Source organism: Calonectris borealis, chromosome 7 (genome assembly GCF_964195595.1).
Source record: "Calonectris borealis chromosome 7, bCalBor7.hap1.2, whole genome shotgun sequence".
NCBI lineage: Eukaryota > Metazoa > Chordata > Aves > Procellariiformes > Procellariidae > Calonectris > Calonectris borealis.
Window position 1 is genome coordinate 4,152,512 of NC_134318.1, and position 23,120 is coordinate 4,175,631.

A 23,120-nucleotide genomic window follows, 5' to 3' on the forward strand; every position below is an offset into this window, starting at 1 on the left:
CCTTTCTTCCTAACTCTATTTAAGTTGGTATTCAATTTAAGGAGAAGAGATTTTCAAACAATGCTCAAAAGACTTTCTACTACAGACTAAAATGCTTGAAGGCAGGAAACTAAAGCAAAAATTGACCCTGCCATTATTCCAGAGCTGGTAAGTATAAGGTTTTTGATTAATCCCTGGTCATTCTTTTAAACCGAATGTTTCCACCTCAGTGAGTTTTATCTACTGAAGTGTTTAAAATAAATAAATAGTTCCCTGCAAAAAATTCCAGAGTGCAGTATCATTCACAGAACGCTCATTAACGTCTAAGAGGCAATCTAAGGAACAGCTGAATATGTCTGATTACAAGGCTTTTCTTTTGCTCTCAGCCCACATATTCACTTGACTGAAAAGTTACAAGTCTATTTTCTAAGGGTTTTCCACTTACCTTTGAGAGAGATTAAAAACTTGTTGAGGATCTCCATTCTGAATGAGGTATCTTATAAGGTCACCCTCTCTATCAAAAGCCTTTAGGAAAAAAGAGGATAAAATTAAGTCAGTTACAAAGCTTTCTTTTCTTTCCTTCAATTTATAAACTGGAAAATTAACCCCTGAAGTTCTATTAAAGTTATCTACAGGAATGACGCTAATCTCTCTAAGGCAACAGTGGTAATTACAGACGGGCTACTTAAAATGAAGCTCTAGCACATCAGAATTCTTATGCTACAGAGAAACGTCAAAATCCTGAATACAGACTTTCAAATTACTACTACACATAAACACACAGCATCACAAGTATGAAATTCAGGCTTCATTCAATTACTTTTATTTTCATGCAGCTACACACTGATTAGACTGCACTTTTTGTTTCCTTTGCTCCTATTCTTCATTTCTACTTCTTATCCAGATTCTTCTTTCTTGCAGTTTACCAGAATCCCAATCCTTTTGCTGACGCTCCATCGAGCAGTGTAGAGATTCCGGCACTCACCTTCCACGATAATTTGCTTTTGGGGGGACGAAGATCAGGGTGAGATCTTCGAGAAGGGCTATTAACAGCACCAAAACAAGTACATTCCACCTACCAGATGGCAAGAAAGCTTTTCAGATGTTGAGTAAGCTACTTTTGAAGTTAAGCTTCCGCTAATCTATTTCCAAAAATGGCCATTAATATGCCGCGTAATTGTTACTTTTTTGTCAAGTGTACACACACCTTTTCCCCAAAAAGACTATCAGGTGCTTTTCAGAGAAAATGCCGTCTACCAAACTGTCTCACAGTTACAAATATTTAGCATTCAAAATCCGAAGTGATTAAGCATGTTATCGCAGGAAAAACAACAAGGACGCTGCTATGAGAACTGCAAGAAGGCCAAGCAGCAAGTTCAAAGAAAGGCAGATAGGATTTAACAGGAGACAGGTCAAAATAAAAAAGAAGATAAGGAGAAAGTATTTTTGTGTTTCTCATCTTTCAACAACCATCATTTTTCTTATCTATTTTCTGTAAGCATTTGCTATAGACCGCAGTCAAGGACTGTGTATCTTTGGGCTGACCATCTAAAAAGCGGTTCTTAAGGCAAAAAAAAGAAAACCAAGAAAAAAACCACCACCGCCCCCCCCAACATGAAGAACAGAAGCACCAATTATTCCAGTGTGCAGGCAGAACAGAGAATCTAGTAAGGAACCAACTTGCCTTAACCAAAGGAAGCATACAGAAAACAGAGGCTAAGTCAAATGAAGGGTACCAGTACAAAGAAAAAGCAAGCACAACTACGTGAGGACAAAGTCAGAGAAAGTCGAGGCAAAACTGTAATAGAAACAGAAAAGAATACAAAGGATTACAAAGAAATGTTTAAATTACAAAGGAAACCTGAGGAGCATGGTACATTGCCACAGTATAAAAGCAGAAAAGATGATGCCGAGAAGGTCGAAGAGCTAACGCTTCTTGTGTTTCAGCTGCAACCAAGCAGCTAACAAAATAAACTGTGGCAACAAAGGGGTAAAAGCTCAGATGAGAATAGGGAAAGAATAAGGCAGAGAATATGTACATAAATAGAGCATCTTTAAATCATCTGCTGAAATTAAAGCCTGATGAAATTCATCCTAGTGTATAAAAACATGGGCTGAAGCAATCTCAAAGCCATTAGCAGTTTTCTTTGAAAACTCACAGAGGACAAACGTGCTGAAGGGCAAACACAAGGTACATCTTTCACAGAGGAAAGAGCCAGGAAATCACAGACTAGACAGGTAGAGCTCAATTCCCAGAAAATCACAAATCATCAAATTATTTGTAAGTACCTGAGATGACAATATGGAGATGGATAACACAAAGCTAAATTTCTCAAGAACAAATTATGTCGAAGCAATCTAATCTTCTTTTACAACAGGACAACAGGTCTTGTAAATAGGGAAAAAGCGGTGGATGTAATAACGCATCTTAGCCGTAGCAAGGCTTTTCACACTGCCTTATGTGCCATTTTCACAAACAAGTTTAGACAACATGGACTCCAAATGGAAGATGGGATTAAGCAAGAATAAAACTGATCATAAAAATTAAGGTCAGACAGCAGTGAATAGCATTTAGTATTGACTAAATTCTGCAAAGGCGTGTATATCTCTTCCAATACCGATCAATATTTTAACAACATCACTGACAGAATAGAAAATTTGTTCATAAAATCCACGGATGGCACCGAGTGACAGGAGGTGCCAACACGTTAGAGGGTGTGAGCAGAATTCACACGTTCTTATGCTGAAGATATGAATGGTCAGGATTTGACTCCGTAAAGACAAGTGAAAAATTGTTAGCCAAGAATACGAAACTATACAAACACCGGATGTAGAAAATCTGACTAGCTGGCACCTATGAGGACTATCATAGATCCTGAACCACCAGAATCACACTGTTGCTTCTATCTTTAGTGGTCCTTGGTATTCTTTTTACCTTACCTGCAGGGGACCCTGTCCTCACTTCACATTCGAGGGTATCTCAGAGGTTTATGGTCTACATTCATTGATAACAAGTCAGGAGACTTTCAAAAAGACAGAAAATAAAAGTTCTAGTTCATTTCATTTTCTCCTTATGTCCAAAGAAAATGTACCTTTCAATCAACATACTTAAAAAAATCAGGGGAAAAAGTTCATCAGTGTTTTAAAAAACTTCTGTTTTCTTTAAAACCAAAGAACAGCAAGTTATTACGTACAGAAGAAAAACACTGAAGACTTGCACATGAGAAAAGAGCAATCTATACCTACCGTTTTCCAGATCAGTTGTATACGGTGACTTCATAAGTCGTACACAATGATTTCATGTTGCTTCCTGGTTCAGCACATAACTGGACCGTGGTAACGGTCCTATTTGTTTTGCAGACTCCCAGAAAAATTACACTATTTGCATATTTTAATTAATAATGGCTGGCAGAACATGAAGCAATAAACGCCTCCCAGGCATGCAATAAACTCTGAGGTTTATTTACAAATTAATACTGCAGAGATAATTTAATATTGCATTACTTAATCTCAAATGTTGTTAATTAAAACATCAGTCACAATCAACTGGGTACATTATAAAACAAATAATAGTATAAGAAAAAATATAACCTTCCATCATCTGCATGAAAGATTTTAACAGAAAAGGAGAAAGTAAATTTTATTTTCATAACATGTATTTTAAAATCTAATAGGGAAATTTAAAACAGCTGTATTTGCATTGTTATTGACACTGATGTTTTGCAGATCATCAGATTTGTCAATCTGGGAATATTTAAAATAACACGCTTGCTCTCTCCCAGTTTTTGTAATCGTCATGCTGTATGTAACACTAACAAAATATTATTAGGAGAGAGTCATAAAAGCATAACCTCCTAACTACTGCACCAACCAAAACATACCTTAAGTCCAAAGCACTTAATATATTGATAAGACCACTCATGAAAGAAAAAGTCAGTGTGAAAATTTACACATGAAAACACACTTGTTAAATATTTGAGGTCTGGTAATGTTCCATATTAACTATGGAACACAGGCAATACCCTAACCTATTGTTAAAATTCCACAACAAAACCACGATGACTAATAGGTAACTTTCTGTTTGCCTGGAAAAGACAGCACAAGATTTCCTAAGCTTAAAAACTCAGTTTATGAATGTTTAAAATGTCCTGGGCAAAGAAGATGAAGACAGAAATATACTCCACCCAATAGAAGCCCTTTAATACAGATGGGCGTCTTAATGCAGAACGAGGCAGTTGAACTAGCACTATAAAGACAACGCATCCGCATTTCAGGTCCAAGACCACCAGCCCTACAAGAGATAGTCTTTGACTAATCCCCAAGAGATGAAGCCACACATATTTGTGATTTAACAATTAAGCATTTGTCATAAACAGAAATTGTCTAGCTGAATTCAAGTCATGCATAGCATATTGGTAATAGAAGATAACATTGGTAATGTAAATCTACATTGCAGTAACGGTAAGTAGAAGACAACATTTTCTATGTCTTTCCAAAGGTCTTAAACTGATGCATTTCGCTCTTTCCCAAACACCGTAACTGGTCATTTCTGGGGACCTTGGCTGTGTAGCAAGAGAACAGCCGCTGCTATATCACCGAAACGCTCACCAGCACCCTGGCTAGGAGGAGAGCAGCTGGCACGACCATTTTGCGTCTCCCCTGCCCTGCCTGGCACAGGCTTGTCTCTCCCAGATTTACTCAGCATACTTTACGAAGGATCATTTGAAAAGGAAAACAAAATCTAGGTAAAATGTTTGGAGTCTAGTGAAACACGAAAGCGGACAAATTATTCCAACAATAATGTTCACTTTCTAACCACATTTAAATTGTGTAAAATCCTTAAATACTAAAACCTGCTAAGAGTTTTTCTGCCTCCAAAGATCTCCCAGGCTTTCAGCCGTATATTCCGGCACCTGCCAAGTGGACACAAATGTTTCTGTTTCTCAGCGTGCTCCTGGCTCCCATCACTCTTTGGGGTTTCCAAAACCAAGCATCTCCCCACCACTGGGGAGAAGACTCCTGAACAGCATGGCTCTTCAATTCTGAACTCACTGCAGGCATTAAAGACATGCCAGAAGTTAATTTTCAGCACTGAGCTAAATGAGTCATCCTCCCTCAGCACAGGTGACTATATCAGCTTAACCATCCATAATAATCTTAATCTATCATCAGCAAACGATTTTAATAGACACTTACCCATTCACCTGCATCAGTGACTCAATTAGAGTCCCTTTATTTCACACACTTTGGTTTAGATTATTCTTTTTCCGTGCATTTACTGAATGTGCAAAACACACAGGGCCACACTCTTCAGCTGATATGAACTGACCTAATTCCACTGAGTTCAGACTTCAACAGAGCTACACTGACTTAAAGCAGATGAGGCTATTGCTCTTCGGTTTCTGTTTAGCTCAGGTATCTCCAGTCGTCTTCCTTCGAATGGCTTTATATGAAGTCTGAATAACGCTATCATGTTCACAGGAACCACGCTCAGGAAAGCACGCTGTACTGAGTTTATTGCTTTAGACTTGAGGCCATAATTATCTCATAATAATATTAAGTTCCTGAACCCCAACAAAACACCTGAAGAGTTGTAATTTATCTACCTATTTTGCACAGCTGGCTTCCAAGCCATATAGACAGAACACAATGCAGCAAAAGCTTAGGGAACAGTAAATAAGGAGAACAGTAAAATAGGAGAACGCTGATATATTAACCGTGCAGCAGCACACAGAGAAGCAACGTGGGTCTGCAAAGTGTGTCAGTGCAGCATTATTTATAAGCATTACTGGACTAATGTGCTTTCACTGCTTCCATTTGCAGAGCTGTATCGGGTGGTCAGTTAGTACAGGGACCTCTGCTTTTTGTTAGCCTGTTAACAGCAGTTGTTACATACACCAAGGGGAGCAAATATCTTCAGATGCTTTTCAAATGCCAGGCTAAAGAAGGCTGAGTGCCAAAAAATCTTGCTGAAATTCCAGGTGAATATGAGGTGCAGAAGGTCCTAAGCTCCTCTGATTTGCTGGCAAACCTATATATAGGGATTTTAACACAAGAAATCACAGGCCTTTCGAGTTTTGAGCCATTCGTGACAGTTTTTTCTCATATACTTCCATCCCATACGCAGCCTATAGTACCTTTTAGCACATTTAACACAAAAAAGAAGTTACAGAAATATCCAAGTAAGCACTTTTCCTATATGGTCCATGTAAAAGGGGCTATTTATTACAATTAAATAATTTTCAAACTCTATAAACTGTCCTTTCCTCCTGTATGCGAGGACTGGGTTCTGCATGGCATGGACACAAACAGAAGGAACGTGGTAAAGGCTTACAGGGAAGCATCTGTACCTGCAGGTTTAACAAAACGGCTCCAATTCTCATGGCCTCGCTGACTTCAAGGCTGTACATCAGCTGGGGAAAGCGGGGAGGGCTCTGGTTGTTGGGCGGAAGGACCTCAATGTAAACAGTAGTAATAGAGCTCCTGCAATGCAAGGAGGGGGGGGGGGGGAAAAGTCGTCAAAGGCAGTCAAAATCAATAAATCAACAAACACAAGGCAACCAACAATGTCTATTTTATACACTCTGTGTTATCTAGCTCTAACAACCTCCCTTTGCTCCTTTAAAAGCTTCAGGACATATTTTTCATTCTGCATCAAAAATAAAACAGGCTGGCACATTAACAGAAGAAAAGCTAAATAATTTCTTTAAAAGTAGCCCAAGTGTTCTTTGAGAAACAGAACAGTAAGATATCAGTGCACATTCCACATAAAAAGATGACTCATAATCCCCTAGTGCTACCGTGTCCTCTAGAAGAGGATACAAATTCTGAGATGGTAACTGCTCCTGCCAAGCACAATATCCACCCCTGGCGCATCCCTGCTGTCGTTCGGTTTGCTACCTTTCATTGGAAGAGAGAGAACAGAAAATGCTCACGGAGAGAATAATGCTGGAAGAAGACTGATGTACACAACTCTCTAACAGGCTGCATCAATACTGTGGTTCACACAGATAAACCCAAGCCCACTTCAGACCAGTGAGCCACGGCAATACCGGAGGCTACAAAACCCACCAAGGAAACCTGACAAACCCTCTGACTAGCCCAAAAACCCAGCAAAAAGCATTCCAGTTTGCAAGTTGAAAGCTCTTCTGGAAACACTGACACCCACTACAGACCCTGCAAAGGCCATGCTGTACAGACACTTGCTATTCCACTGCTCCAAAATTAGAAAGGTAGCCAAAAGTCCCCCTGAAGTTGAAAGAGATTTAAAATTCGGCTTAACGTGACCTTTCTCTTGCATCTTTGCTCAGTTATCCCATCTGCCTTCTCTCCTGAACGTTAAATCTGTACCCCTGCCCCAGAACAAAGTCCTGAGGAGACCAAGCGTTACACTGCAGGTGCGGATTTTCTCCCCATAAGCCCTCTGACAAAGTCGGTAAATCCCAAGCTTTAGGGCTGAAGGAACAAAACCACTTCAGGACAAAGGGAGATGTCCCAGATTTTGGGGGTGGTGAAGAGAAGAAAAACGTGCGCGCACAAGGAGCTGCTGCTTGCGGGGCTAGCAAACTCAGAGCATTTTTAGAGGCTCCTACCAGAAATTGCACAGACTGCGAGCTGCTTCGCTGCTGCCTGCTTCGAACAGGAGACAGACACGCTCGGCAGTCGTGCTGCACGGGGCGCCCGTGCCCGGGGTCAGCAGCGCGGCTGAGGGGCCTGTGAGGAGAGGCTGCCCCGGGGCGGGAACGGCCGGTTCCAGCCGGTTCCAACAGCCCCACGGCCGGGCACAGCCCAGCCCCTCAGCCCCGGCCGTGGTGCCTCTGGGGAAACGGATTTAAGAAAGGGGAAAAACATCAAAGAGGAGAAGAATGAGGAAAAATAAAGTGTGAGGAACAGGCCTGCGAGCACCGAGGAGGAGGAGGAGGTGCTCCAGGCGCCAGAGCAGGCTCCCCCGAGCCGTGGGGAGACCTCGGCGGGGCAGGGAGAGGTGTGGGGAGGAGGAGCGGCAGAGCGGGGCTGTACGGGCTGACCGCAACCCCCGTTCCCCACCCCGGCCCCGCGCAGAGGTAGAGGAGTCGGGAATGAAGGACTGAAGTTGAGCCTGGGAAAAAAGGGGAGTTGGTGGAAGTTGTTGGTTTCGTTTTTGTCTTTATTTCTCACCATCTAAACCCATTTTAATCCGCAATAAGCTAAATTAATTTTCCCCGAGGCGAGTCCGTTCTGCGTGGTGACAGTAACTGGTAAGTGACACCTCTGTCTTTATCTCAACCCACGGAGAGCGATGTCGTGGATGCGGCAGCTGAGAGAGCCGTGTCTCTCTGGAGCAGTCCGTCTACAAATACAGGAGGATGAGGATCTTGCTGCTTTGAACAAAACAGCCAGGTCTTTTTTTGATTTAATCAAGCTTTCAACAAGTGCATAACCTGCACAGAAACGCAACAGCGAATGATAGAGCCTTCCCATCTGTCATATCCTTGGGTACTCAAGAAGCTGAATTTGCAGATTACTGATTCAATGGATATAAACAAAATCAATGTAATCAGGGGAAGATGGACAATTACAACTGAAGTCCATCATTCAGTGTAGATTGCCACCTTATAAACTACAGTCAGTTTCCTGTCTTCTTGTCTATTTTAGAATACTCCCTCGTATCCCACTAATCTTTCTGAAGTGATGTTCCGCACTTACATTGTTGGAGTAAAAAAAATACCATCACCAAATGCTCAACAACAGACCCAATGAATTAGCAGGCAAAATACCACTTGAGCACTGGGGCTGCGTATTTTCTTGGGATAGCTGCTGTCTGTGTATGATATACACATCCAAATAGCTGCGCTTTAGTGTGCATTTTTCTTCCACTGCTGAGTATTTAATAAAAATATATTGTTCTGTATCATTTTTTTCCTGATCCTGCTACATCTTAGTAATACCCGAGCTGATTTATTGACTATCAAGCTCTAAAAAAAAACGGTTTCTGTTGACCACAACAGTAAGCCAATTTTCTTCAAATCTTTTAAGATAAGATCACAAAAGTAAAGCACTAGTAGTCTGCAAACTAAAAGCACTATAATATTAAGCGGCTACTTTTTTTCATTTCCAATCCCTTTTCGATTAGCACTTTGCAATTTTAACCCATTCATTTTGTGTGTGTTATATACAGCCCATTTAAGTGGCTGGCAAAATCTACACTGGCATGGGAAAGGGAAGGAGACAGCGCGGAGCCTTCCAATAACCGCAGTCGGTGTCCTAACGCTGCAGGGACAGCTGAAATCACTGAGAACAGAACAGAGCTCAGGAACTGAACAGTGCTCACAAACTCACGCAAGCATGGAAATACAGCTTTTACGCTACTCCAGCTAAACGGTAATGCAAGGAAAGCACGGTCAACAAGAAACTGAGATTGTGTTCCTGTTTCTGCGTTAACCCTATGTGTTTTCCACGTACAACTATATTATAAAATATACAATGAATATATTCATATATATGAGGACCAAGATATCTTTGGCCAAACAATCCCTGCATCTGCAAGTCAAAGAGAAAGTGTACTTTTCCACTATGTATTTCAATAATCTCATGACCAAGTACTTTATAGATTGGACTTGATCTGGCAAATCGCTGTTATCACTAAGTGAAATGCTTCCACTGCACAGGAATCTGAGGTCAATGGTGAAAAGGCTAAGGTCTGAAATGAAATTGTTTGATTTTACAAATGTTCTTCTCGTTTTTTTCAATAATAGAAACTGCTAATCACTATATGCTTAACTATAACTTCAGTTCTAAAAAGCTAAACGTCATCTTTAAACTTGTATACTTTGTAGAAACTTAAATACTTAAAGTACATAAGTGTACTTAAATATACCTCAATAAATTACATTAATGATGCATGCTATAGATAGAAACTTTAATAATACTCAACAAAATATCTTGTTTTATGCACAGTCACCCGCCAAGAATTTAATGTGTCATCCTATGCAAAAAAAAGCTACATAGAATGCATTTCAATTTAAATTTGTGCTCATAAAGGCTACAGAGCTACAGTTCCTGAGCCAGGTTTAGTAGTTTGGTCTAGCTTTGTGCATAAGCAAGGGGATAACTGAAACCCAGCCAGTTTACGCACGAGTACAGTTAGCCTGGTACGTCCCGCAGCAGAACCTAGATTTGGGAAAAAACACTTAATATTTAAAATTACGCCAAAATCCTTCATTTATTTATTTTAGGGGGCACACACCCTCCCTGCCTGCACAGATATGCAATGGCTGGCTAGACCCAGCCCATTCCTAGACATCTCAAATACTGGTTACTGCCTCCACCAAGGCAACGTGAACCACCTAAGACAACATGACAACTTTCATAGAATCATAGAATCATAGAATCATACAGGTTGGAAAAGACCTCTAAGATCATCATGTCCAACCGTCAACCCAACACCACCATGCCCACTACACCATGTCCCTAAGGGCCTCATCTACACGTCTTTTAAATACCTCCAGGGATGGTGACTCCACCACTTCCCTGGGCAGCCTGTTCCAAGGCCTGACCACTCTTTCAGTAAAGAAATTTTTCCTAATGTTCAATCTAAACCTTCCTTGGCGCAACTTGAGGCCATTTCCTCTTGTCCTATCGCTAGTTACTTGGGAGAAGAGACCAACCCCCACCTCGCTACACCCTCCTTTCAGGTAGTTGTAGAGCGCGATGAGGTCTCCCCTCAGCCTCCTCTTCTCCAGGCTAAACAACCCCAGTTCCCTCAGCCGCTCCTCATAAGACTTGTGCTCCAGGCCCTTCACCAGCTTCGTTGCCCTCCTCTGGACGCGCTCCAGCACCTCCATGTCCTTCTTGTAGTGAGGGGCCCAACTTTGCATTAGAAGGAGCAAGAAGTTCATACAACCCCAGCTGCGAGGTACAACCACCTCACCGCCAGAAGGAAGGAACTAAGGAGATGCAAAAGGACAGTTTTAAAGACCACGGAGCTGTAACTCACACGAGCTCTTCCCTGGCTTTTCTCTGCACAAAATGATAGGAGGCTGCTTCAAGCACTGCCAGCTCATTTCTGGTTTTCCAGCCTTACAGGAAGAACATCAGGAAGGCAGCGAAACCTTTTTATCCAAATGTCCCTTACCAGACAGTGAGATTTGTCCACGTTCTTCCTCCATGGCACCTCGCTGAAGCTCCACTCGCCCTCCCCCTGATTTTTTAACCTTTACAGACACAGAAAAAACAGCTCGGGGCCCCAAATATACCTCAGGTCAAGGCCAGGCTGGCCCCAGGGCCACCCACCCCAGCCACGGGAACACTGCCTAGATGGAGTGGTTTTTTGAACACACTTTAAAACCTATGAAGCAAATTACATGCTGTAATTCCATAAAAGGGGAGACAAGCAGAAACGACAAGAAAGGAGAATTTTCCACTTTTCAAGATTATTGCAATAAAGACGTTTTCAGAGGAGGAAGCACGTGCCCCCAACATACACCATCAGAAGTATACATTTTTAGACAACATAAAGATTTCTCAAACATAAAAGAAGCTGATGGCAATCAAAGCTGTATTGTAGGGGCTACTGTTGTTGGGGCCACGCGGCCAGATTCTGAAGCTCTCTGAGGTGGCATTATTGATTTTCCTTTAACACTATGCTAGTACCACACAAAAGTAAGTCCACTGTCTTCTCCTCTGCACTAACAGCCTACTATCAGCTACCCTAAGAGAGGGCTAATCAAGAAAGCAAGCAACAGAGGGAAAGGAGAAGAAAATTCTACCAGAAGACTCTATTACCAGATATTAGTTTTATGAACAATCTAACAATCTGAATACTTCAGTGATTGGAAAACGTAATTATAAAATACATGCAGAACAGTATGAGCTGCTTACTTGGAGACGTGATAGAAGCAGCAGGTCCTGAAGAAAAGCCGAAAGCCCATGACTAAAATTCCACTTTTCTGTTACCTTTCCTTCTTACATTCCCCATTTGAGGAAAAGAGAAAAGGTCGTGGGAGATTTAAATGCTGGAAACTACCGTTCCTCTCTGTCATCCTCTTTGGACAATGAGGTTGGCACATTATCAATACCAGGCCCAGAACCTGAGAGGCACTTTTATGCACCCCCCCTACACCTTCATGAAAGCAGACTCGATATCTTCATTTTTTTGAGAGCGTCCTATTCTATTCATACTAAATTTGCAGGCTGCTCTTCTCTATCAGCTGGTGGAGAACAGAAATCGTTCTCCCGTGAGAATTTAGATCTTAGTGGGAGCACTGATAACCACTAGCACAGCTTGTCAGGTATGTCCACAGCATGCCAAGTCTGGATGACCTTCCACACCCCATACCTGGAAAGGTCTCTAGCCCAGCGACCGGACTATTTCCGATCCCTTCTGCATCACAGTAAACAGTGTTCTGAACCAAAAGCACCTCCCTTCTCACTTGCTTTCTTCCTTACATCCCTTCACTTCAATGTCTCGTAACAAATGGGCATGCACTATGACAGCACAACATGTGAACTTTTAAAAAACAGACGATTACAAGCAAATGAAATAACGAAAACCGTGTACTGTAAGGAAAATACAAATAAGGAACATGAAGTAAAAGACTTCTAATACGACACTTTTCCAAAATGTGATCCTTGCACCAAAGAGAACACATTGAATCGTATTCCAGTGCGGTGTTACAGACATAAGAGTGTGCCACACTTCTTCGGCGCTGCTAAGCACTGATTAAAAAATTAGTTTCATTATAAGATGAATTACCTTCTCTGTGCAGGAGGAGCGCTATCAGATGCTTTGACAGTGAGAGCATAGGATCGCCCCACTGACAATACAACTCCTGGAGCAATGGTGATAAGGCCTGTTCGGTCATTGATGATGAAGTCTCCCTGATCCCCAGCCAAAATTTCATATACTATCTGTCCATTGGGTCCCTCGTCCGCATCTACAGCAGTGAGCTGCAATTCAAAACCAGAATGTCAGCATGTATGGTTCAGTGTTGTAGTTTAATAGTTTTTTATAAGGCAACTCGGTAGGGGTAGAGGAAGCAGAGATGAAGGAAAACTTGAACACCTGTAACATACGCCGTAATTTCTAATTACTGCAGAACAAGGATACATTTAAATGAAGGATAATAGGTGCAAAACCATCATGAAGCAGAGAAAAACTGCTTAGCTAAGATTGCAAGCAAATTATTTTAAGATACGAATTAAGAAAACTAATTAAGACTAAGTTTACTCTCTGTGGATTGGAATTTATAACACTTCCTATAAAAGGGGGAGTGGGGGTGGAGAGATACTTATTGTGTCGCAAATCCAACAACAGGACTGTATTTAATTACTGAAAGTTCCCATCCCTCTCTACACTCTTCGAAGTGACAGCCTTGTTACTGCCAGAAATTCTAACATCCAGGTCTTGCATTACAAGCCCTCGTTGCGTGGAACTGGAGAACAATGTTTGTATTGCGTGTGCACGTACCGTAAAGGAAGCCGAGTGGAAGGGAAAAGGCAGCTGTTCCCATACGGATACAGACGTAGGAGACACAACCACACGCGTCACCGACGTGCAAGGCCCATTTCACACGGCGACGTGACACCAGCTACCCGAAAGGCTGCGCTTGCGGGGGCAATCTCAGAGCGTGTGAGAAATGCAACTGAGCACGTGCCTCTGTACTTTGTGGCCTCTACACCGTCCCTCTACTGGGACTGCGATTACTGTCGCACATAGCATTTCTTCTATATAATTGTACAATTTTGATTCTCGGCATGAGAAATATCTAAGGCCTAATATTTTAGACCCAAATTATAATGACGGACATGACTTTGTTACCAATGACATGAGGGGGTTCTTATCTTGCCCCTGGGAAAGGAAACGGGTTTATCTCACTTCTGTGGCGTGCCATGCTAAAGCAAACATTTACACGCAGGGCCAGCCAACAGAGCTCAGTAATCATAGTTGTTCGCTTTTAGCCAAGTGTCAAGTACCAATGACTCTGACTGCCACACCACAAAGCAAATAACTAGCAATATGAGATTTCACATCAGGGCCCCCGCTGCAACACAGTCAGAAATACCCATCCATACGCATGTCCTAAGTTAAGGCCTTTCACCCCTCCTCTTCCTTTACCCATATATAGAATAACACAAGTTATTCTACACGCGACGTATAACCACACAGCAAACTGCTCACAGTGCCTATCACCTGACCTGTATTACTATGATTAAAATTGCATCTTAATTATCACCATATTCAGAAAACAAACAAGAGCACAGCATTCTGTTCCATTTAGGGTTGAGTCACCAAAGTAGCACCAAACCACACCAGTACCTCGGACTTTCTAAGGTGAATTTCTTCCTCCCATGGGGGTTAGTTTGTTAGTTTACACCCGCTGGTTTCTCAGCTGGCTATTAATTTTGTATGACTCTATATTACCGCAGACAGCGCATGGGATGACATAAAGCTGTACGAGCGGTACTTGAACATCTAGGAGGCCGCAGCCGCATCGGGCAGTGGCAGCGCTGCCTGTGCACCCAGCTGCCCGGTACCAACAGCGGTGGAGTGGAAATGACAGGGAACGATGGCACCAGGGGCTCCTGCTGCTCCCAGCTGCAGCCGAGCAGTTCAAGGTGGGAAAAGGCAAGGGGCACCAGAAGGTGGAGCAGCAGAGCCCCCCCGGGATGCACAAAGCAGTAAGAAATCCCAGCCTCAGAAATGATTCCCTGCAGGGCTCCTAACGTGAGAATGAAAAAAAAGAACAGACACGCAGCTTCCTGAAAGGTCTCTGCTGGCCTACCTTGACACAAACCACTCATGCCAGTGGGCAGCACTGCACACAGGACTGCAAGCCCAGGATTTAAGGGTAACACACGATGACGCAAAAACTTAGCGATGACTGTGAAGCCGATGGCAGGACCAACAGACATTATCTCAGCCAGGGTCAGGCAACACAGCGGGCTAAATGTCTGCCTGCCGGACACCCTCTTCTCATCCCTGTGACACTCTCAAAGTTGACAGCAGCGCAGACAGGTAGAGGAACTCATTCGAGCCTCTGCTACGTTAGGATATAATGTAATCTACTAATCAATATAGCATCACGCTCAACCTTCAGCGGGTCACAGCTTTCAAATCACTGCCTACAACTTTCAAACCACCTTTGCCCAAGGATAGCTGAAGAACTGGAAGAGCAGAAACCAAACCTTGCAACTAGAACAAGAAGGGAGATGAATAATAAAACCCAAAGCTGTAATAGTCAAGCTAATCACATTTGCATACAACATTAAACACCCAGGGGAGTACGTGAAAAACTCAAGGATCTAGCTGCTTTAAAGGATAATCTTGATTCTTTATGCACATGGGCTCAGTGAAATATGAAATTTCATATGAAAAGTCAAAAACTTGCTCAAAACCAAAAACCAAGCCCAAAATAGCTGGAACAGAATAAATTAATTGAAACGCTAAAAGATAAATGATTTAGGTGTGTTAACGGAAATAGGATTTACCTTCTTTGTTAGGAGTGCAAGCTGTTACTGCTGTTGGGGACTGAGCGACCATTTTTAACATGGCCTAGATTGTACGCAGTATTCATCAACTGAAAAGCATGTTAGTTAAGTTACTTTTCTCTGGAAGTAATTAGTGTTCCGCTTCTTTCACACACAGCACAGCGATCAAATTTCCAACACAGAAGTATTTAACTTTATCTAAACTGATGTTATTTGAATTTCTTTGTCATTGATGCTTCCCTCCAACAATGCAAACTGATCACTCTTGGAGTAGAATGAGCAAATCTTCGTAATTCATCCTCCTATAGTATTTTGGGACATACTGTAATATATTGAACATAGGGTAAACACTTGAAATACCTCAAAAAATCCTGAAACAGAGATCATCTCCTCTTAGAAGTTTCCATGTGTTATTTTTGGAGAACAAATCTTATTCTATATCTTCTTTTGAAATTCTGAAAAAGTCATCCTACGAAGACTGCACTTTTGGAACGTGCTTTGCATTCCATCCACACGATGTCTTGATACACCAATATATTAACTTGCAATGGTCAGAGTTAACACACCAAAACTCAGCATATAAAACAGACTTTCTGCACCCTTTTAGGGTTTAGAGCTTAAAACCCTCTCAAACTCCGTTTCTTTAGTCGCTTGTTCTATAGTTTCTATGAACAACCGCCTGCATTCATTAACCTCGCAAAGAGTAGCTATCAAAGTGACATAGTTAAGAAAAGTGCTGTAATAACCTTCTCTACTGAACTTCAAAAGTAATGCTCACAAAAAGATAAATAAAGGCTTTATGCAAAATACAAGGTCCTAAGTATTGAATGACAGGAGTTGGAATAAGGCCAGTTTTTACTGTGACGACATGAAAAAGGAAATTAATTGACTACACAAGTACATAGATTAATGAGGTTAATTAAACTTACAAATACTGAATGCTTGAAAAGGTAAGTGATTTGAATAACGTTTTGGGGGCAAAAACAGGAATCAAAACCAGAATTAAATAGAATTAAAGTTTAACAGCTGCCATGATATACAATTCTATAAATTCCATCTCCAGCTGTCCCAGATCGATAGAGCTTCATAGTTAACAAGATTTGAGAAACACGGTCTAAAATATACAGAAAGTACAAAACAAGACTTTTTTACTTTCCTAAGAAACTTTTTGCATCCAGCAGTATCAGCTTCCTTACGTTAACATTTAATGTATTTAAAGTTTTGCAAAATAGGTGCATATTCTACTGCAGCTAGAAGTGGTTTTCTTGGAAGGAAAAGGAGACTTACAATGACGGCCTTACAGCTTACAAAGACACGTTCTTGGTCACTATATAAGCTCTGCTTAGACTCACTTCACACTTGGAGGAAACTGGACTTCAACATTTGACCGGCAGCCTTTCCGCAGCAACACTTTTAGGGACCTTGCTCTGAACAGATAAAGTGATTACTAACCTTTCCAGTAGCCCTACGTTTTTCAACAAATTAAATGTTTAGGAAAGTTGGTCTGACTCGTACCGACCTAAAGCGAATCCCGCAGAAACGGTGAGCCACACCAGTTTGCCTCCCAACGGCTGTCCTTGAAATGAGTGTTCCAGTCAAGCGAGTGCAAGGCTCCAGAGCCACATTCAGTACACATTTCTGTTGTATAACAGCGTCAAGGAAACAGTACAGTTGCGCTCCAGAGCAGCACACCAGTGAAAAACACGGGGCTGCCAGAACTTAAATGGCAACTACACAGCCTCCTCATCCTTCTAGGGCTCAGCAGTACAACTCGGGCATCAGCTGCAATAGGAAAAGCAGTAATGAGCTTCTATCTGTCGGGGGTGAACAGGGTTGTGATGGAGATACTCCTAAACTTTAGCTAACAACATGTACACTAACACAGAGCAGGTCAAAATACATTTTCAATGTCTTCCTTCGGACATTTCATTAAGTCTCTACCCATTACATTTTTACGTGAGTATGTAAGTGCATTTACTGAGAAATGCAAACATAACCCAGTTTTGTTTTCTGCTTCTGCTAATAATGTTTGCTTTGTAGTTGGAAATTAATATGCTGACAGACTGAAAGCAAAGGGCTGCAAATAACCACATAAATAAAACCTTAAGTGTGGTTTGGAGACGACTTTTACAAAGATTTCCTCTGAATTGTTCTGTGGCTTTGTAGCAAGGTGCATGTTTAAGAGCTGTAAGCCACGAGCATGTGCCAAGCTGCAAATCCCCAAACATGTCTCTAACACATACTTTAGTATGTGTCTGTATGCAAGGATGGCTCAAGTCACATGTGCAGGGAATGAAAAGAAACTGTTTAAAAGAGACAAAGTGATCCAGCACTGAGAAGCCGCGTTTGAGGTAACGGCAAAACAGTCCCAGAGGAGGCATTTATTTAATGGCTCTAAATAAAATTTGTTCCCGTGTACGACTGAAAGTACTGTTACTGCTCGAGACTAATTCTACTGTGAGCAAGAGATAAGTGACAGAAATTTTACTGCCTGCAGTTTTACCATGTTTTATCTTTTTGCTTTCACTTCTGACCTCCAGCACAATGGCCGACTATGCGGCGACGTGTGAAGTTAAGTGCTCTGCGTAACCAGGATCTGGGACCTCCAAATTAACTTGCACTGGTGATCTTAGGCAGAATTGTTTCAGCTCGCACAAGGCGAACAGGTAATGCACTAATCCACTGCAAAGCTTATTTCCCATTTTCTATCATGGAATTATTTAATTTCTTATAAGAGAGCCCTTGAACGTGGGTCATGCCTCTGCAACAGGAAATAAGGTAGAAATTAAGATACACAGATAAATTAAAATAGGTTACTGTGGTTTCATAAATTTAAAGCAGAGTAAGAACAGCATATAATTCTTAATGCCAGTTCAGGAGTTTTTCTGTAAAGAGAACATACACAAAATCTCTGCACGGGCCAAGGAAGTCTTTGACCTTCAGGCAAATTTATGCAAAGATTTAGGTGGATCATGTTTTTTGCCATCCTCTCTCCCTTCTCAGCGCTCTCATTTTCTTGCCCAATATCCTCTGTGCCCTACATAGTTTATGCTGTATATAGAAATGAGAGATGTCTAAAGAAACAGTGGATTTAAATTACTTATGTGAAATATCATTGCATTACGGCTGCATACTCCAACCATCAATGTGTAACTAGTTTAAATATCTGAATCACAGGAAGAAAGTACTAATAGAAAAGTGGAAAACAGGACAGCAAAATTCTAATAATATAAAAAAGATGGAATTAAGTACTTTAATAGGTTTAATATCAATCAGTCTTTCTAGTGATAATTGTTATTTACCACACAATTAACTGTTTTAAATGACAGATTTCTCCATCAGCTATTGTCTCTCTCAGGGAGCACAATGAAATACCTATAAAAGCAGAAGGAAAAATCAGATAAGAAAATCTCAAGCTGAAAGGGACAGAATATACAGAGATTTAAACTTGACTGAGAAAATACTCTCCTCAATCAAGGCCTCGACCAATCTCACAAGTACTCAGAGTAGACAACTGAAATAAAACCCCCCCAAAACCAATTCTGTTTTCAACAGCCCAGTGGTACTTGCCATAGCCCCTGCCCAAGAAGTCAGGGAGCAGAGATTTCACGCTCCGCTCGGTATCCTCAGAAAGTGAAGGGAGGTCGTTCCTAGAAAGGGGACAAGCTCCTCTATCATGACACCCACCAACTTTCTGAAAAATATACAAGCGGCCATGCAAAGCTGCAACTAACACGTACAACTGGAAGGAAGAAGGTAGACTACCCACCACCACCAGGCTCCCAGGTGAAACCAATGCGACTCAGTAGCACACAAATTTGTTTCCGCTGTTTCGCTCACTTCTCTTAAAGGCAACAGGGAAAGGAGGCAAATGCCTTGCTCTAACCACCCGGGGGAAAAAAATCAAAACAATTTCCCACAAAATGGGACAACAAGCAAGTACAAACTGGGGTTATTTGTACATTTTCACGCAACTGCAGTCAGCAAAAAGAAGAAAAAAACCTTAATCCCCTATTACCCTCAGGATAATAAAAGCAATGTGGCAACTACATGAAAGCACTTACACTGCTATACCAGAAATTCGTATTTTTGTAGAAAGATGACATGCTTCATAAAAGAAATACTTTCTTCATCATTTCTGAAAATAAGTCTGAATTAAGTGCCAGCCAGTGCTTACGTGTAAATGATTAGGAGATTGTACAGATTCACTGAGGTCAGTGTTCTTTTTCTAACCTACTTTCTCTGATTAGAGAAAGTGATTTTTACAGACTAATCATATCTGACCTGGGTCATTTTCCTCTGGGAAATCGATAGCTGATCATCATCTCACAGCAGAGAATCTCAAATGATTCTTAAACCAATGATGAGGTCGGGTTACAAGATGAGTTTGCTCCGCATATAGACAACAAGCTAAGTGTATCATCAAAATCACTGTATTAGCAGCTTAAAAAAGAAAAAAAAAAAAAGAGACAGTTTTCCATTTGAGAAGGTATTATAAAGCAGAGGCAAACAAGTGACCAGGCAGCACCTATCCACCCTCCTGGCCTAAGGAAACCCACGGGTATTTGTGGCACCCCAGACTCGGTGGCTACTCGTAACTCCACAAGACAAATCCCATTTCTCACACTCCCGTAACACTGAATGAAAGCCTCAGCGCCTGCAGCCCGCGCAAAATAACAAGGTGAGCCACTTCCCAGATACTATCGCAGCCTGAAATCATTATTACTGGCATTATCACAGTATGCAGAAATCTTAGGATGACTCTTAGCTTTTTTTTTTTATCTCAGTTAGTTTATAAACTCGGGTCATCTGGCAATGTAAGATTAGTTGAAAAACAACCTCTCTCCCAAAACAGCCAGAATTTTCTACCCTCCATCTCTGACCACCCTATAAACTCACAGTCTGAAAGTAACTACGTGTTGACCTTGCAGACAGAAGTGTGGAGGAGGAAAAAAACTCACTCTCAGAACTCTTATGTTTTCCAAAATAATTTTAATTTTTAGCAAAGGCAAGTTTAAGGCCTGACTTCCCCACTACTCCTTTCCAACTTCACAATGTCACTCTAGAAGGGACCTGCTCCAGATCTACTTCAGGCATTACCTAAGTTCAAATGCTCTGCACAATATTGACATCTAAACTTTTCCTCTTACCATTTCTGCCCTTAGGCTTTTTTGTCCTTGCGATGTTTCTAATCTGCGTAATTTCATTGATCTGGTCGATGCTCTTTACGCAAGCAGTTACACAGCGTCAGTGTGGGAAGGCAAAAGGTAACTACGGCGATGGGCAGTGGAGGAGCAGGAACATGCAGTCTCTCAGACCAAACCTGCTCACCAAGAAGTAATTTGCGTCTCCGCTAAGCTAATTCTGGCGGCACAGGCTAACGCAGATGGCCTTGCAGAGCCACCCTCTTGCTTTTTCCCCAGAAGGAACAATTTACTAAGGAATTTGTACTCCTGCTCTTTGCACGCCTCCAGGATCTGAAAATATTTGCAGTTGAAACACCATAAAGCACAAAATCTCAGAACAGCACACTCCCTTTGAACACAGAAGTACTTCAGCATTGCAGCCTGCTTTAGAAACGCACGGTAGCCGCTTTACTTCATCCCAAGTACCATAAACACAACTCGGGCAGCTCAGAGCATTCTTAAGGCCAACTTTGGGTACTGAAACCATTCGTTTCACACATGCTGCAACCTCATTTAGCAACATCTTCTGCCTCATGTTTCCTGGCCCACGCACCTTTAAGAGGAAAAACCACTTAGATACTCAGATACTTTAAATCCATAGCACACTACTTTGCCTGATGCCCTGCACAACAAAGGCCATGTGATAACCCTAATGATTTATTTTTGGAGTAGACTGCTTATGCTTTAGGAAAAAAAACCTTGATTTAGATTTTTTCAGCACTGTATGTATCTCTGTACCTTAAATATCAAGTGAATGTATTGTACTCACAAAATCCACGTTTATACAGGGAGTTAGGAGTTTATGAGATGTTGCAAATACAGCTCCTAATGTCAAACCCTACGCACGGCTCCTGAGCTCTACCTGCCTTTTGCTCAGTCAGGACAACAGTGTTTGGTCTTTTTTTTTTTTCCCCACACAGCCCGTGCATAGCTTGAAGGAACTTAATTATGTTTAGAACTTTTATCTTTCCCTCAAATCTTGCTGAAAATGTCCCCGTGGCTCTCACTGATGCTTTTTAAGCACTTGTAGCCCAGACTGATGAAAAGGCAAGAATAACATTAACAAAGATCCGAAGATAGCAAATGCAGCAAGTCAACACAGCTCAAGTAGGGCATATGCCAGAACAGACACTGAACTCTCTCCTGATACTGTCAAACCACTGCTACCTTCAAATACTTAATTCCCGATTATATTTCAGAAAATGGTATTCTACTACGTAAGTCACCTGATTAATTATTTATTTTCCAATACTCCCACTGCCTTCTACCATCCTTGCCGACCTCCGCTAAGAGCATCTTGTCTTCTCAACCATCTAGACTGGAAGCACTCAGGAGCATGGCTGAGATCTCAGAAGAATTACCACCCAAAAGAGCCTTTCTCCATTAACTTCAGTGCAACCAGGATTCACCTCCCGTCTGCACTGAAACATAAATCGGTGCTTGCAAACGTTAATTAAAACTGCTTCTCTCTCTGGGCCTGTGTTCAACACACTTTTCACTGCTCATTTGCTCTAGAAACAAATGACTCTAGGCTTCCGTAAAAACCAAAAGGTTCTATGACATGGAAAAACATTTCTGGTTATGTTCTACTGAACTGTTTACCTGTTCTCCCAAAATGTTTTATTTCAATATCCTGCTCATACAGGAGAATATCTTTTTCTTTTGAGATTTTTCAGATGAAAAGGTTTTGTAAAACTTCAGATGAAACAGCTGAACTGCAGCTATACATCTAAGACGGGCCTACCATTTAGTATTAGCAACTTTTTAATAGCTGTGTAACTAATGAAGTGGATGGAGATACACAGACTTCATTTCTAGCTGTTTTCAGTACGTTTCCAATTTGTATTAACAAGACCATCTATGGCTAACAAAAAGTGAGTTAACAAAGCTAATAAAAAGACCTGAAATTACCTTTATAACGCCTTCCCCAGGCCTCATATCTGTATAAATCTTGACGTTGTATGATATATTGGAGAAGCTTGGGGAATTATCATTTGCATCAATCACCAGGATATTGACTGTCACTGGGACACTCTCCTGTACACCATCAGAAGCTGTCATCTTCAGGGTGAAAAAAAAAGCAGAACAGGAACATATTTTAATGCTGTGTTCTTAATACAATTCCAACTATGAGAAAATACAATTCCAACTATGACAACTAAAAATCAGCATTTCATTTTTGTCCGCACTTACAATTACAGCAGGCTTCAGCTGACCTTGAGCCTGCAGCATGCAAGACTGTGGGCAAAAGCAAAATGAAGCAATGCCTTTAAAACACACTGTGTCAGATTAGCAGGAGAAATGAGAGGGAATAACTGTTTCCCAGGGTTGGGGCTGGGATCCGAGCTGCAGTCCACGGCTGGAAGGGCAGAGCCCCTCCCCAGCTGCACTAAACACCCTCAGGGAGCAGGGCCTGGCCCCAACAGCTCACAAACCTGTCTAACGCTGCACCTCTCACCTGGGCTCACACGGGAGCTGCGATACAGA

General features: G+C 41.6%; 1 protein-coding gene across 2 annotated transcripts in view; it reads right to left on the minus strand.

The window, feature by feature from the left end:
• Positions 1 to 23,120, minus strand: part of PCDH15 (protocadherin related 15) — an 827,781-nt gene that overhangs the window by 167,251 nt on the left and 637,410 nt on the right. For both annotated transcript variants that reach the window (XM_075154074.1, XM_075154076.1), the window contains 4 exons: positions 22,545 to 22,694; positions 12,713 to 12,906; positions 6,330 to 6,462; positions 425 to 504 (listed from right to left, as the gene is read on the minus strand). In XM_075154074.1, the coding sequence (XP_075010175.1) occupies positions 425 to 504; positions 6,330 to 6,462; positions 12,713 to 12,906; positions 22,545 to 22,694 (557 nt within the window). The remainder of the gene's footprint in view (positions 1 to 424; positions 505 to 6,329; positions 6,463 to 12,712; positions 12,907 to 22,544; positions 22,695 to 23,120) is intronic.